The 17,551-nt window shown below is 46.3% G+C and overlaps 1 protein-coding gene across 10 annotated transcripts in view; it reads right to left on the bottom strand.

Annotated features, from left to right (window-relative positions):
* Nucleotides 1-17,551, bottom strand: part of HIPK2 (homeodomain interacting protein kinase 2) — a 141,683-nt gene that overhangs the window by 12,715 nt on the left and 111,417 nt on the right. For 9 of the 10 annotated variants that reach the window (XM_054814346.1, XM_054814291.1, XM_054814355.1 and 6 more), the window contains 5 exons: nt 14,848-14,990; nt 14,293-14,472; nt 11,383-11,664; nt 1,452-1,699; nt 283-443 (listed from right to left, as the gene is read on the bottom strand). In XM_054814346.1, the coding sequence (XP_054670321.1) occupies nt 283-443; nt 1,452-1,699; nt 11,383-11,664; nt 14,293-14,472; nt 14,848-14,990 (1,014 nt within the window). Of the gene's footprint in view, nt 1-282; nt 444-1,393; nt 1,700-11,382; nt 11,665-14,292; nt 14,473-14,847; nt 14,991-17,551 lie in introns of those variants that run through there. The other variant, XM_054814367.1, reaches the window with a different exon arrangement.

Raw genomic sequence — 17,551 nt, 5'->3', positions numbered from 1 at the left:
CACCGCACCCTCTCTCTCATATTCTTCCTCCTCACACTGTTAGATCATCTGACTTTAAAACGCATGGCAAGGGTACCGCCGGCCCACTCAGGGGTGGGATCTGCACTACCTCTACTGCCTGAGCTGGAAGATCAAGGTCTGCAGTGAAGTTGAAACAAGTTGATCAAACTTGACACGGGGCCCCAACTATCCTTAGACTGGAACAGGACAGCCCCTCCTGCTGGAGGAGCGGTAGGTAACAGCTGGATGATGCACCACCAAAATCTGTCTCAGTTGACTTACCTGACTTAGATTAAGAGGCTGCTGCTGCTGGAAATGTGCTCCTGGTCGCTGCTGCCTATAGGCAACGGCTCCAGACGAGCTCCCTGAAGAGTGACCGCTGGTGGAGGTCACGGTGCTGGAGGACTTGGACTTGTAGGAGGATGAGTGGTGACTGGTGGTGACTGTGCCAGGAAAGGAAACACATTTGTAGCTTACATCACATTTTTTAATTGCTCACCCTACCTTTTCCTCACTGAATCTCCTTCAGAGTGGCTTTTGGGAGGAGATACACAACAGAAGCAGGATAAGAAAATGGTTTCTCTTAATTAACAGAGTACCTCAGCAGTCCTTCATATACATGGCCAGCCTGTTATCCTAGAGGCAGACAAGCAGACCTGGTATCTGGACCCAAACCAGGCCCAGAGAAGGCTTTATAGATCCTTCAGAAGTGCGAGAAACCTTCTGCCAGCAGAACTGTACGATGCAGGTACAAATCCCAAGGAGAGGAAGGATAGTATAGTGTGCACAGCACAAAAAAGCCCTGGTTTGGCTGACCTCACGGTGAGTAGAAGGGGAGGGAGGAGCAGCTAGTGGGGAGCTCACCCTCTGAGCCTTTGTGTTCACCAGCAGTGCATCAAAAGAAAGGACTGCCAAATAGCTCAAAGCCAATTGCTTCGGGCCAGACTTCCACCATAAGCTCCTTTTCAACACACTGTACTACCTAGCATTGCAGAGGCTCTGGATGAGCAAACCGCATCAGTCCAGAATGAAGATCCTGGGGAAGTGTTCTTCCCAGAAACATCAACAAGTTTGGATGAAAATGGACATGTGTTTTCAATCTCTTACCCATTTTACAGTAAACCTACGGAAAGGCAAGGCAGAAGGGTTCACACTTGCATTTGGGAGCCTTTCATGTCAAATGTTGAGCTAAAGGCTGTATTCTGTTCTTGGGTTTGTACAGAAGTAACTGGGACCAACACTGGCCCCTGTGACCCCTGAGTGTACCAGGGTACATCAATAATGCAATACGGCTCCCAAGAACAGATGTGTCACTTGAGAGAAGGGCAGGAGCACGGTTTCTTTGGAAAACAAAATAAACAAACAAACAAAATGAAACCGAACAATGAGATTCTTCCAAGATAAATCATTTATTTCTTACTAATTTTCTTGACGGAAGAGGTGCAATTTACCTGGTGCCAGGCTATCGCACTCTACCAACACCTCACTGGCCTGGGTTTTCAGTGGTGGCACGATGATCGTTCGGGGGTTCCCACTGCAGTGAGTCTCTGGAACCCCTTTGGTGTCATAGGTGTTTCCGTTATTCTGCCCTGCACGATGCTGCACAGCGTAAGGGCTGTTGTTGCTGGAGGAATCCGAGTAGGGGGAGTCATGCACGGTGACACAGCTGATGACGTTCTTCCTTTGCTTGGACAAGGTGCTGAAACACAAGCACACAAGTGGAAAGAGTGAATGGGCAATGACTGACTCGGAAGCCACCAGAAGACTCGGCCCACGGCAGACTAGCTCTGTAAAGGCAAAGCGCACCCTTTAGCCCTCCGCCAGATAGAGGCGGCTTAAGCCAAATCCCAGGCTTTGAAACTCACTCGTTGCTATTCCAGGAAAGCCTTCATGGAGGTCAAGGAGCGAGTAAGACATTGTGGATAGATCTTATATTCACACTGCTTAGAATAGCACTGAACCAGACTGCCAGATTTATTTTCAGACTGCTTTTTATATATGTGTGCAGTAGAAGCCCAGCAGTTATACTATGCTTTGTTGCAAGTCTCACCACCCACACAAAAATGTGGCAGTTTCTCCCAGCCTTCCAGCAATGATTTAATAATAGATGCTACGACTTTTCATGCTTAAATCCCATGAATCTACAAAATACACTCCATTCTATTTACTAATATGGCACAATGGGCATATATTCTCAATAAACATTTGAAACTGAGGAACGAATGAAGAAAAAACGAGCCAAGCATATAAAGCTTGCAGTTTTCTTTCTCTGAATAGGCACTGGGTCTCCTGACTCTAGCGTGGATTATCAAGGTCCTGCTGCAGCTAATCTATCTATGACATCAAAAAAGTGATTAAAAAAGAACATCAACACTTCCAAGATTAGTGCTAGAAGTTCATTAGACTAGACTGCAGGAGTACGATTGGGATTTGCTTTGCTATTGTGTCTAATTATTCCTGATGGTTTCTCCTTCCTGTTATGAGCTTGTTTAGGGAGAAAAAGAGAGAGCAAGAAAGAGGAGGGAGGAAGGGGGATGGTGAAGATTTGCTTAAATGGCTCACATCCTTGACAGTGCACAGACCTTGACTACAGAAAATAGCTGCTATGTTTCACTGATTGCATTATGTTGTTATGGCAACTGAAGTTTTTAAAATGATGAAAAGAAATGGATAGCACATAAAAAGCTAAGTAATTAGGCTTAATGGTGGAAACAGCCCCAACAGGAACAGAAATGCCATGGAGAAAAAGGAATCCATCTCTTAACTTCCTGAGTGCGCACTTTGAAAAGAGAAAGATCCCTTTCCCATGGAGTCTCCTCTCCGTTCTCTCACTCTGGCCAGTCCAGTCCAGGGAACAGCTGATTAATCTGGTCTTTGTCTGTGATCGCGCCATTAGTTCTCTAGTCTCAGCATCGCTTCTCACCCAGGAAAAGGTGGAGCAGCTCCTGAGTACAGATTCCTTCCAAGGACATTTTTTGCCTGATTTATTTTTCACAGTGCTAGAGGAGCACTGGTGGGTTCCCTTCAACTTGTCCGTTCCAAAGCCTCTCTGTCAGCATTCACGAGCTGCAACTCACCACCTCGCTCCCAAGACTTGTAACAGAAAAGCTATTGTCTCCTCTGTTACAGAATGCCTCAGGGTGCTGCATTCACAAACAAGTCACCATCACACAGACCTATCCTGGGCTATCATCACAGGATCCTGGTGTGCCCAGAAGAGGATGCAAGACCATGTTGTTCTACACACAGTGAAAAATACATCTCGAGAGGCCCCTGCTATCCTAAAGCATTGACATGTGAAACAGGGTAGATGATGAAGAAGGGGGGAAGCTATTGCACAGCAACCTGGAAGCTGAAAGCAGTCTTGGCAGGGGCAGGGATCTTTTTGATGAGGAAGGTGTAAGACAGCAAACCCTCGTATTCTGGTTTTCCAGAAGGAGCTGGAGAGCACTGGATTAGAAATGGAAAAAGCAACAGCGTATCTTAGATGGACAACTACTGTATGTGAAAAAAGATGTGGCAGTTTGGATATGGTGCTATGAAAGAAGAACATTAAGCCAATAAAAGTGACGAATATTGCATCAATATTCCTCTCTCCTTCAGTAGAAATGCCTGTAATCATGCATTTATGAGTATCCGCACTGCTTGCCCTTTGCAGCTACCCTTGGCTGCCAGTTGGGAAGAGATATATATTCTCTACCTCTGACAGTTATTACATTTTATAAAGAAAAATCAAGTCACTAAAGAGTTTTCTGACAACTGATAAGGTCTAGCTATTCTTTTACAGTCCCTTCCTTACATAAGTGGCTGAGCTGCTGAACTGGAAATACTTGCTCTCCGCTGACACTTGACATGGGAAGGCTGAGCTGTAGAACTGGAAAGGTATTTTTCTGTGTAATCTGTGTTATGTTTTCTTTTAAAATGAACATAATTTTCACCAATGTGATTGAGGGCTTCTCAAAGCAGGGAGCATAAGGAGCCTTCTCCTTCAAAGTGTTATAGCTCCTTGGTTCCAACAAGAAAAATCAAGTAGATGTTTGGTTAAACAAATAAGTGACCCCAAACCCAAACCTTTCTAGAGAGAGGGACCATAGCAGGATAGTAAACTCATTTCATGGACGGGAAACTGGAAAGGACCAGAGCTATGGTCCTGCCAGGCCTTACGCAAAGTGCTCAGCACCACTAATACGTGTCATCCACTGAAGTCAGCTGGACTGTTCCAGTAACAGAGCTAGAGCACATGGGTAAATATTTGCAGGAATAGGGCCCAAGTGATTAGCCTCTCGATTCAGCAGGCTGCATCCTTTCAAGCACACGAGGAGTCCCATCGAAAGCAGCTGCATTTTTGTCTTTAGGAAAGGTAACGACTGCGGTTAATGTTAGAGCAGGCAGAGAAGTCAGTCAGGACTATTCACACATACCCAGAGCTTGGCACCTGCTGTACTATAGCCTGCCCTGGAGATTAAGGGTGGCAATTTCAAAAGCATCAAAGGCCCAACTCATGCTGAAAATCAGTTGATTCACAGGCTTAAAGATACACATTAAGTCAAAATGGGGGCTTTTGAAAATTCAACCCAGAAGAGCTAGCGTTCCTCCTTCTCAAAGCCTCCTTGATAGCCAGCAACTGCCCTCCTTCCAGCTGCTCTCCCCACCTTGCACTAATGCAGGAGTTATCTGTGTGAGGTCCAGGCTGATGTATTGCCTTCCCTGCTCACAAACTGTCAGGACTGAGAGCTTTTACCTGTTGACACAGCACTTGCCTACTCAGCAAGCTTACTGTATTCCTATAACTCAGCCACAGCTTTTGGGGATGTTTGTGCTTACACAGAAAAATACTATTAAAAGTCCTGCCCCCTTCCTATTAAGCTCACTCCAAGCCTGGTAATTGCTTTCCCTCCTGCAAGCACAGTAGCAGCAGCATACGTGATTTAGTAGTGTTGAGAGTCGGCATGTGTTCCTGGTCAGCTTGCGTGCCTGCCTGCATTATGTGGGTAGGTGTATTTTAATTCTCCAGAGGAGGGAGAAGGGAAGATTACCAAAGTGGCATCAAATCCATCTACACAGACTGAAAAGCAATAAGCCAGGAAAGCCTTTTAACCCTTACTGGCTGGAGCTGCATCCTCCCTTTCAGAACAGCAGCTGGAAAAAATATGCATTGTTTTGTACATTTACTATTAGTTTATGAGTGGTAGCCCGTTCCCACCTGGTCCCAAAGAGCTTGTTCTCAAACCTGAGCCCAAAACAATTCATGTCTGTCCAACATGCAGACACAGAGCACAACGGTGCCTTTGAACATGCAGAAGCAGGTCTTGGAGAAAACTCTCTAACATATACCACCCTCGTGAGCGCACAGCAGAGACAAACGTGGGTCCCTATTCCCCACAGCAAGACAAGATCTCAAGGAAAAGTCTAACGGAGGAAAGAGAAGATAGCTTGTGCACAGGCACTAAGGTGGGCATCTCAGATACTGTTAATGGACAGGTGCCAAAGGTAGATGTTGAGAATGAAAAGAGAAAGGAAATTAAGGAAAAGAAGATACTGAATTAGGTGTTAAAACAGCATTGGAACCATTTAAATAGTCAAGGACAGGGACAACAGCTCTTGTAACAGTGCAAATTGAGATGATTTCTGCTTGCTGAAGGCCCAGCCCAAAAGCTCAGTACGTGATAGCACTGCATGAACAGGATCTTTTTCCCCTGAGTATCTCAAGTTACACCAGAACCCCAGAAAAAGCAAATGGAGTCTAGCAGGGGCAATTCTTCAGTGCACAGTTCACCCACAGAGATATAAACCTTTCAGTGTGGCTGACGCTATAGCAACAGAGGCTCTCGGCTCTGAAGGTCACCAAGATGGCCACCTAGTTTGGGGGAAGAAGGCACCCATCCCACAACTGTGTCTTTGAGCTGGTGTGCATGTATACCATGGCACATTAGCTTTACATCACATCTACAAAAATTCTCTTCCAGGTTTCTGAAAACTTAGTAACATGCAACCTTTTCAGTTTGCTGCTTCAGATTAATCCACCTATTCTAGGAAAGTATAGAGTCAGCCAACAAAAACTCACACTACAACTGCAATTGCTCTCTTCACGTTGAAATCTTGTGCCAGGCATAGCTCAGTGCTGAAAACATGCCCCTCTCTCTTCAGCTCAACCTCCATCCCGACCTGTTAATCTGCTCTCACCTTCTTTGTGATGGGAAGAAATATTTATCAAGCACTACACTGAGGCCGTTTTATTAGGCTACACAGCACGTGCTGTAGCTATTTAAGTCATATATACGGAATCACTTAGCAGGTTGTAAAGGTTCTGCTGCTGAAGGTTTGCTGAGAGAGCTACTGTCTATCTCTGTTATTTTAAGTATTAGTTGCATGTCAGTGTGTCTTCTGGAGATGGAAGGCAGCAATCTTTTTACCAGATGACTGTGGTTAGTCAACGTATTGCTATGCAGAGTCAGTGCATTACTATGCACAGCATAACATAGCCACAATAGGCTAGATGTCAGAGAATTACAAATGGTATTTTGACCCTCACATGCGCACATCAGCAAGTTGGCAAAAACACCTGGTTTGTGCCTGCCTGCGATTTCTGTGCGTAAGGGGAATGAAGGCCCTCTGACGTAGGCTTCACCACCATTACGCTATGACGTGAATAAGGTGAATGAACGATTTGCATCAGCTCATGCTCAGTTATAAAGGTGAGAGTCACACAGAGACTTCACTGTATAGTTTACCATCTCAAGAAAAAGCAAAAAAACTCAACCCTGCAAGAATTTTGGGCCAGAGAAGATGGCCAGTGAGGCAGTTACTCAGTATGCCCACGACAGTTGTGGTCAGTCTGTCTTGCCCAGGAAGACAGAGATTACTGTGAAGATCCCACAGAAAGCCAAACTGGAGAGGTGTTACATATGATACCAGTGCAAACAGAGCAGGCAGTGGGGAAGTGAGGGGGTCTCCTGCCTCTTTGGGGTGGAAGCACCCTCAAAACCACCCACCTCAAGGCCATCACTGTATTGTTTCAAGAAAAGTCATGTTTTCCTTGGCTGCTGCACTCATTGCTTGGATGGGAAGTCATCTAAGCCCATCACAACGACCACCGCCACTGCCTTTCTACCCCTTCCTCCTGCTGCACTCTGCGACACGGCCCTTGGCGGGCCATGGAAATACTCCTCGCTGCTCGACCAGTGCAGCCCGGCACATCCCTCCTGCAGGACCACCTGTGCTCTCCCTCCCTCCCAGCCACAACTCAGCCATCCCAGGCTGCACTTGTGCCTCTCTGCTCTGTGTTTAAGTTGTTGCTTTATTTTTCTCCACTTCTAAGCCTCAGAAATATTTAATCAATGGAGGATTTACATTTAAACCATTGCACCATGTGAAGTTGCTGTTAAGTACCGGGGAGTTCTTAACCCCTACTACTTGCTGAATATGTGTGCCGATTACTGAGATTGCAGTTGCACTGTTTGGCTGGCTGGCTGACCTTCTTGCTAGGGCAAGTAGAGAAACTTAAGAGGAACAAATTTATAAGAAAAATATCAAGCCTATGCTCTGTTTTCTACTTTCTTCAGTGCTTTACAGGTAATGGTTGGACCTAAATTCTTCTTTCCAGAATAAATAACAGCACAGCAGTAAACATCTCTTTAGCTTATAGAGGTCTCTGTAAAGGATGCTGAATTGAGAGTCTAGAAATTCACTGGTGATAAACAAACAGGGTCACAAAACTGTTTCCTGTCCATATAATGCTTTTTATGTGCTAATTTTTTTCTACTGTTCTACGGGACAAAATGTCACGTGCAAAATTTTGTGGGCATCAGGCAAAAACAGTTTTAGTCAGTCAAAATGTTCCTTTTTTATTTTGACCATTTCAAAATTTATTTCCTTACATTTTGAAAGAAGAAAAAAAACCCTCTGTTAAACCAGAAAAGAGAAGTCTTCCCCTTAATTAGTTAACTACCTCATGTTTTGTTCCCGTTAAAAAAAACGGTCAAAATTTTTGCAGTTTTGAAGCTTCCCCAGATTTTACTGTGTTGGGGATATTATTATAAAAATCTCAGTGTAGCCTGCAAAAAGCCTTGGTTTTGACAAATTGACTTTTTTAATCAGGAAATTTCCCCCTGAAAATCTCTATTTCTCTGAGAACTGTCCCTGCCGAACTGTACCTGAGGTCCTCTGATTTTTGCCCCAGGCATGGGGCCAGGGCCCAGTAGATGGCCCCCTTTGACAAGGCTCCATTGAGCAGGCCCTCCAGAGTCCACCTTGCACCACCTCCCCAGCACCTTCACCCAACAGGAACCCAATACTTTCAGATGACTATTGATTTTAAAAAGATTACACCAAGCTACACTCATCAACAGGGCAAAACACACATGTGAGCAAAGAACAAGCAACGTGCTGTCCTGCCTGCCCGGGTGGTTGGTATTTCATAAACATCCTACTTGAACATCTGTGCTTTTCATTAGGAAAAGGAAAATTCTGCCCATATCACAACGAATTCTTCAGATTTTTCTTTTACCAATAAAAAAGTTGCATCCCCTGTACTAGAAAAGCTCTCTCTGCTGCTCTGGTATTACAGAGAGGCTTTTCTGTCAGAGTAAATCCAAGCTGTAGGGCTCCTTTACTGCATCAGCAGTATCATATTTTATCAGCATTACCAGTCCTACTTAAAACCGAGACTTAGGAGCTCTTACATCATCGAAGGAGCTAGTGCTTCGCACAACCACAGGTAGCTCTAATCCTTCTTCGCCAAGCAATCCATAAAATAAATATTTTTAATCTCATGGGTCAAAGAGGAATTTCCAGTCCCCCAGAAAATAAGAGAAGGAAGTGCTGTCACAAATTCAGGAGCTGATCCAACGTCAGTGCAGTTAATGCAAAGATATCACTGCTATCAATAAGATGGGATCAGGAATTAACTTTGATCTGTCCAGTGCTATACGATTTCTGTATTCTAATCTAGAAAAAGCTAATACTGTTAGGATGTGACCAATAGCACATTTCAAGTTATTCCTTAGTTTTCATCCCCACACCACAGCTATTGCCCAACAGGGTAATACTTGCATAAATACGGGCAAGACAACACAATCTTTGCACGGTTTCATTTTTGACTCAGATCCTGAACATTTGGGCACTGATTACAGTACAGTACATACTTCAGTGTCACTCCCACTTTTCTCGGAGCCAAAAAAATGCACAAGAAAACTTGGAGGTACTTTCCTAAACGTGTTCTCAATGAAAAAGACCTCAACTTTGGCAGGGGCAAGGCTCATTGGCATTAAATACTGATGCAGCTTCCTTGACTGGAAGCTACATTCTTACTCCAGAGGAGAATCTGGTCTTAGATATGCCCAGGTCAAAAGGCTCTGAGTGAGCTGATTTCACTCTCCTGGAGACTTTAACCAACAATTCTCATTTTGGACATGCTGTTTTCCATCTGTCTCTCTGTCCCTAATTCTCCACTTGCTCTGGTTACATCTGCACAGGCAATTCCAAAAGGCGTCTGAAAACAGCCTGTATCCGCATGAAATGTCTCTACATGGCTCAAAAATTAAATCTAGTTCTTAAGCTTTGGCCTTCCAGGAATGCTGTTGCCCTGGCACTCTGTATATGTATGCCATATGGATACAAAAAGTAGCCAGGGATCTGATCCCAGGCAGGAACGTGTCCTGAGTATGCTTTAGTTATATCAAAGCCAGTTTGTTTATGTAAGTCTGGCTCCCGGGACTACTTTCCTAACCCCTCAGCAGACCTTGCCCGAATATTTCAATACCCCAAGCTCCCAACTTGATTTCCAGACATTTTCCAGAACTTTATTCTGTCTGTCTCCCTGAATATGCTTGCAAATAGCTACCATGACCCTTGGGATACCTGTCCTCTTCATGCTGCCCAAACTCACAACCTTAGTTTTCAGCATCTCTTTTGTCTTTTCCTTTCTTTTTTCCTCATTTCTAGTCTAGACTTCCACGCTGACCTTCATTCAACTCTTTCTGGAAACACGCTTCCTTCTCCCTACCAAACTAAGGAATACTGTAACAATTTTTTATTTTGTTTCAAGGTGAAATATGTTATGCTGTCCTGTGATCAATTCCCCACGATAACCATTGCATTCATGGCAAGTTTGAATGCGAGAGGCACTGAGCTCTTGCTGCTCTTTGGAGTTCAGTGGTAAGGAGGAGAATGGGAAGCAGCGGTGGCTGGTGGAAGGTGGAAATTGCAGCCCTAGATGCCTGAATTGTATGGCTCCTCATCACAGATTTTTAGCTCCTTGAGGCCAAACCCATCTCATTTTTTCTGTGCACATTTGCAGTGCTCCACTTATCACCACGGCGGAGAGATACAGATAGGTATCTCTAATAATTAAAGGGAAATCTGCTGTGGAGCACGTCCTAAATAATAATAAAAAAAAAATTCTCTGATGACAATACTGGAGGGATAAAGTTAAAAAATTCCTAGCTCATTTACCTACATAAAGATGGCAGAATTATTTAGCTGTTTGCAAGGCTACTTCTCTACAACTTATACAGCAGAGTGATATCTTATGACTGGCATCAGATGGGATGCCTAGAGTGCTTTCCTCTGATGAAAGGCGCTGAAAAGAGTGTCCTGGAAAATGAAGTCCTCTCTCATCTGCAGCAGACGATCAGCAGTGGCAGCTGTCCTGGGCCACACGGTTTACTCAGGTGAGTTAATTCTCCCGAGGACCAAACTCAGTCACCACGGTCTTTATAGCCTCATCTACACCCCTCTGCACATTCAGTCAAAAAGCCATCAGTTTCTACCACTTAATAGTTCAGGGATGTTTTGGCAACACAATCAGAACTGAGCAAACCCTTGCAATGTATTTACCATTATTGAGTGTTTACAACACAACCACTAACTGGTTTTGGGACCTTTTTACGGAAAAAAGCACATATGGAAGATGTCATTTAATGCTCTTTACAATGCCTGTATCACTTAGAAAGAGAAAAGACAATTTTAAGCTACCTTCCTTCCAAGCCTTTCTCTCTGTCTTTGTTTCAAACAGCTATCATCTGACTTAAGGGGCTCATCAGCATAGGATCTCTAAAGTCTCCTTTCAACAGTCCTGTGAGACAGAAAAAACCTATTATTATTTCTTCTTACAGGTGACAAACTATGGCACAGAGAGACTACTACACTTCTCCAAGGTCACACAGCAAATGTACATACAGCACAGTAGGGAACATCACCTAAGTCTGCAGAGTCCTCAGCTAGTATTTTAGCCTTCCCATCGCCTTATTTCTCAAACAGAAGATGACCTGGGTGCTGAGACCCAACTGTAACTCCTGGGACCCTACAGCAATTCCCAGGATACTCCAGCCCTCTGCTTCTGTCTCTCCTGCACACAGAGAAGAGCGGAGAGCCACTGCTCACCTGGTGGGTGCATGCTTCTGCTCCTCCTCTTCATCCGTGTCGCTGCTGATAGTGATGACACTCACTGCGGGGCTAGGGGTGTCGGGAATGATTATCGTCTGCCGCTGACGCTCCCGCGTGGTGCTGGTCGCCACATCGCCCCAGCCGCACGTGACGGAGGTGCTGCAGGCAGGGCTGTTGTGCACCATGGCACAGCGGGGAGGAGTGTTTTCCTTCACTCGTTTTGACCGCTGAGGCGAGCTGATGGATTGAGAGGATGAAACTTCATAGGTGGATGCATTTCTGGAAATGGGAAAGGTTGTTAGTTGGTTAAAACTCTGTTTGCTTAAGCTGCCCGTCACCATGGCTTTTGATTCCTGGTCTCCGATTCAGCGGCACTGATTTATGGAAACTGCAAAATTGGCAAAGTCACCTCTTCAAAGGACAGAGTGCCTCACATGACTTATTCATATAATTGGCTGAAAAGTAGTTTATTTTAGTAAAAAATTCCATTTTGTTTTCCCTAGAAATTTCCGAATGAGAAATGCTGCCTCCCAGGAGTTTGCACTGGGAGGTACAGGCTAGTCACACAGACCAGACATACAAAATATAGGCAGGCATGGTATGGCTGTGGCAGAAGAAAGAACCACCCAAATGATAACCCCTTTCTCCTGTATCCTGCATGGATGCATCATAACCAGATATTTTTCGGCCAGAAAAAGCTAAAGGTAAAATTTGTTGTGGAAAACAACAAGCATTTATCAGGAAAACTGCTGCTTTCAGTTGAAAATTTAATTTTCTGTTTAAGAATCTTATCAATGAATATCTGCCCAATGCTTCATCCTCTAGGATAGTGGAGTCCCATGGATGAGAGCATGCAGATGGGAGGACATATACTCAGTTCCATTTCATTCCCATATGAGGCAGCAGATACAGCATATATAAATCAGAAGGAAAAGAAGAATCTTTTTATTATGCAGTAGGAAAACATTCTCAAGTCCTGGGTTTTGGTTTGGTTTTTTTTTTTTCAGTCTTCCTACTTCAGCTTCCCTGCCTGACAGTTGGAAAGGGCCCACTTGATCAGGGATCTGAACATGGAACCTGTCCACTATGAAGGGTGGCACAGGTCTGAAGGTGGGAATATTTACCACAACACACCGATTAAAGCCCATTTTACTCATTTCCCACGTTTTCTTTCCTTCTTGTATTTCTTATGCCTATTGCAGAACATGTGCAGATTCAAAAAGAAAAAAAAATAAAGTTCTGGCTTTGTTCTACAGTGAAGCCTGGGCTGCACGTTCAGCTTGGCCCAAAAGCTAACAAAAGAAATAGGTGGCATCCATCAAAAGGAAGTCATTCTGGACGTATCGCACTATACCAACTTACACAGGGTCTTTTGCATAACAAATGGCTGCACAGTAGCATTTGCAGTGCTTTTTGAATACCAATGAGTAGCGTGGAGTATCCTCCTCTCCAAAGGAGCACGTTCCTCATTTGGCTACAAAAGCATCACAATTAATGAAGCTGTAGAAACCCATTGCTCTGAAAGGGTCTGATTCCTCCCGGACACTGCCAGCCTGCCCCTGGAGAGGGAAGGGAGAGGGGAGGCCCTGCGCAGGCACACTGCTTGCAACAGGCACTCTCTTTTACTGGCTTGCTGGGGATGTAGCTGCCTCTGCTCTACATTACGAATGGACTAAGACAGCTGGAGCCCACCCAAAGTAAATGCAGCATTAGAGAGCACATAAACAGGAAGGATTTAAATAGCGGCCTCTTCACTAGAGTCAAATCGGTTGTGAACTCAGAGCTCCTCTGGTCCCAGTCCAGTCACCCAGGAAAACCACAAGCTCCTCTGTTTTTGCCACTGCACAAGTGGTGACCCATTTTGGTTCTCCCCTCTGCACTGGTTTGTTTTGTTTTTTTTTTTTTTTTTAAAGAAATGTGCTAGTTACACAGCCCAGAGGACTTTCCCCAGAACAGCTGCACATACATCATAAACGGCCATGTCCTCTAGGCAAGATTACAGGGCTGTGACAGGCACCACAATCATCCTGAGTTGTGCCACATAGTATAAACCAAAACCCAGTCTCCTCCTTGCAGAGCTAAATGGTCCTACTGAGAGTTGACCGATTTAGGTGTCTACGGACTGCCCCTGTATGAGAGGTCCTTATAAAGTGCTCCTTGTTTTATGCTGCCATGATTATAAAAAGACCAATGTGGGTATCTGTTGTCGGTGTGTATTGTTGAAGATAGGGGCCAACCACCTACACTAGGAGCTAGAGAGCTTGAAGGTGGCCTAAAGCCACCCCAGTCCTCCACTCTGCATGGCATTAAAACTCAGAAGATAGGTCAACATCCCACTGCTTTTGAAAGGGCAGATCGTGTGTGCACGCATCAGGTACATGTTCCTGAAGATGAGGTCCGCTGGAGGTGCACCACCCTGTGGAAACGTAGACAGCGCACCTCAGGAGTGCTTTGAGATTACATGGGAAGAAGAGGTTTGGCAACTGGGCATTGCACCACACTGGCCTGAGAATATAGTTACATTTTTAATTATGGTTACTATAGGGCCTCAGGTTATCACAGCTGTATGAACAGGGCCTGAGTCTCCTATCTTGCATCCCCTCCAGTCACTAACTCCCACACAAAATGGAGCCCACTGGGTATACAATGGGCCTGACTACCTCTTACACTCCGCTCTCCTGACATGGGTGCAGGAAAGGTGAGGCACCAAAGAGCCCAGTCATAAAAAGCGTGATCTTATCACTAGTGGGCCATGGAACAAACTTTATTTTGCCCCACAGATGTCAGCACACACTACCCTCATCAGCATGCTTGCATTGAAGGGCTGCATTCAGAACAACCCAGGTAGGGACTCCTGCCTCACTGACGCCATGACCAAAGCCAGCGCTGGGAGCCGCGCTCACTCACCGGGGAGCTGACTGGTGCTGCTTACTCTTCCTGGTGGAGGTGGTGGTGGCGGGCGGCTGGCGCATGACGTGAGCAACACCGACGTTGACGGGCTGGGCTGCGGGGAGAGTCACATGGCTAGCTAACAGCGCAGGCTGCTGCATGATGGGGTTATAATGGCTGCCATGAGCGTGGGTGTTTCTGCAAAGGGGGGAGACAGGCACACGTTTAAAATGCAACCGGTGGCTCTTCAGCAAGCTCTTTTGCAGGCTCCCACTGCCTTCACTGAGGCACCCTCCTGCAGGGCCCACTGGGCTCCCAGTCCCCCTAGGAAGGAGCATTTTCCCCAGGGAACTGACTGAAGGGAGCGATGTGGGCACAGCACTCCGCTTTGGGGACAGGGAATGGAGAAGCTGCCCGCAGCTCTCAGATAGCGGGGTGGCAGGCTGCAGCCTCTGCCCTTCTCCCCCCAGCTCTGCAGCCTTACAGGACCCCATCCCTCCCACCCCAACTCTTCTCACGCCTCCTCCAGCACCAGTGGGTACTTCAGGGAGCCTCCAAGCACCTCCAGTTTACCTCCAGTCTGCCAGTGGTTGGGTGCCCGCCATGGACTCTGGGATGACGGTCGCATGCTGGACAGAAGTGTGGGTGGCCACCCCGGTCAGCTGCTGCCAGGCAGGAGGGAGCAGGATCTGCTGAGTGCCACTGGGCCACGCTTGCTGTCGGACAGAGGGAAAACAATTTCTTAACAAGAGGCATCATACACTGAGTGTGGTGGTAGTCTGTGCTCAGCTGGGGCTCCTAATAACGGCCACAGTCATACTACCTAGCTCTTACCACTTTTCAGTCATAGATGACAAATGCTGTTAGGAAACCACAGTAAATGCAGTAAAAGTCATCAATATAGAGAACACAAAGGAGGGGAAAAAAAATCCCTGCCATTCAAAGCAGCAGCTGTGTTTCAGGTTAAACTGGGAATGGGAAGGATCGAAACTGGTGGACATTTAAACCCAAACATCAAACCTTTGAATTCTGACTCTCTAGATCAGCTGGGCACTACGGTCCCATTGTTATTTTCCCCCTCCTATAGCCAATTTTCCTTCCCACCCCAACAGGACCCTAAGGGACTTCAGGAACTTAAAGGAACCTAAAAGGAAAACGAACTTTTCAAGGATCAGTAAAGAGAATAGGGGGCTGCAAGGCTTTTGTGGGGAGGAAAAGAAGAGGAATTTGGGTCACTGAGTGCTCCTCAGGAAGACCATCTTGCTGCACGGGCCAAGGAGCCCAGCCACCTGCTTCCAGCTCACCAGGAGCCCCCCCGGCCAAAGCAGAGCGGAGCATGGCTACACATCACGTGCCTGTCCTCTCCATATGCTCTTCAGCTTTTTCTGAGCGGGTGCCCCCCTTGCAGGAGTGGAAATCTCTGCCCTGTGAGTTGAGCCATCGCTCTGCTATGCGACTATCCCTCCAGCTGCGCTGCCACAGGCATGACTCAGGTCGTCTTGCTCCGGTGACTCCACACACAAGTCAGATGATTGTTTTTTTGACTTGGGAAACTTTCTGTGCTATGTGCTGCCTGAAAGCGGCTCCAGCAGCTTCTCACTGCCTGGGCTGGGGAACACAGGGGTAGCGGCTACAGCTCTCCTTAGTCCCAAACAGCACGACTACATTGGACCCGTGTTGTATTGTCTCTCACCTCTGACGAGGCTAAATTTTAAAGAGGGGAAGCTTCTTCCAGGAATGCATCTGTCCCCATCTTCATCCTCACAAGAATCCTGTTAACTATCTCCATAATCCCCTCCTATCTCCCAGTAAAAAAAAAAAAAAAAACAAACACCAACATCCCCCACCTCTCCCATCCCCAAAAAAACCCTTTTCCCAGTTCTGCTCCAAAGTTTGACTGCCTTATAATTTTCCACATTGCTGAGTTAGATGAAAAGGCTGCTATGGTGAGGCCTCTCTGCAACGCCTGCAAAGGATGGACAGTCACAGGGCTCCTGAGAGCTCTTCATCTCAGGAGCCACAACCACAGACTGGCGCTGCTCAGAGCAGGTAGGTGGAAGAAGCAAAGATGCAAAAAGACTAGGGAGGTAAAAAAAGCTTTTTTTTTTTTTTTTTTTCTTTTTCCCCCCTTTTTTCCCCAGCTTTGATTTAAAAGAGGAGACTAAACTACTGTTGCAGTCATTCTCAGGGGACTACCTGGATTTACTTACAGAGAAAACTGCTTCCTCCCTTTTCAGGAAGAGAGCTGAACAAATCTAAGCTCCTTTCCCAATTGCAGTGCGTAAATTTAGATGAAGTGTCAGGGTCCAGGCACAAATTCCTCACTTGTTAGGTAAGGACCACTGAATCATTTAATCTGCAGATAAGACTTGTCTAGGCTGATCCACTAGCACAGCGTGCTGTGCTTACACACGGGAGGTTTGTGCCGGCAGCCACAGCCTGTTCTCAGTTATTGCATTACTGCAAAACTGTGCCGCCACAGCAGGGTGCCGCGCTGGCCCCTGCGCTCAGGAGGTGGCGGGTCACCTGGTGCGACGGAGCTCCCGCTTTGGATGTAGAGCAAGAACGACTAATGGAATAAGCGTGTTTGTTTTGAAAGCCGGTGGCAGGACCTCCATGGGAAGAAGTGTTGTTGGGAAGGAGTTAAAAGGAGAGAAAATCAAGAATTCAGGGCATTATTCAAGGACAGGGGACAGTTCTGGGTCATGTCATGGAAGCCTGCCAGAAAACTGTACAGCTTTGTCTCTTTTGAGATCTGAAACTGCAGAGAGCTATCAGTAAAGACAGGATCAGTCCCCTTTCACTGATCTCTATGCATATAGTATGTGGACACACTTGCTTGAGAGGGTGAAAATAGACCCAGAGAAGTTACAAATAAGTTACTTTGGCCACTGGCTCTACATCTTGCAGGCTGCTTGTTTTGTCTAGCTCTACGCTACAGGTTGCAGACATACAGCTGCCAGAGATGATGCTCAAAATCCAGCACTACCTCTGCCCTGGGTCTGTCCAGCTCCTGGAGCTCCTTCCCACGTCACTCCTCCAGGACTGCTGGTCTCGTACAAAACACAGAGGGAGAGCTGGACGCTGGCTGCGCTGGGATGCAGTAAGGCTTTGCCAGCCACAGCCATACCGATGTGGGCAAGCACAGAGACCTGCGCTGCGTGCTGGGCAGGGGAGAAAGCCCGATGGCACCACACAGTGCTGGGAGCACAAGGAGCGGCATCACGCCTGATCAGGGGGACAAATAGGGTGGATGTAAGACAGAATTGGGCTCCAG

This window comes from Grus americana, chromosome 1 (genome assembly GCF_028858705.1).
Source record: "Grus americana isolate bGruAme1 chromosome 1, bGruAme1.mat, whole genome shotgun sequence".
Classification (NCBI taxonomy): domain Eukaryota; kingdom Metazoa; phylum Chordata; class Aves; order Gruiformes; family Gruidae; genus Grus; species Grus americana.
The sequence above is the reverse complement of the archived record's forward strand: the minus strand, read 5'-3'. Positions and strand labels throughout refer to the sequence as shown.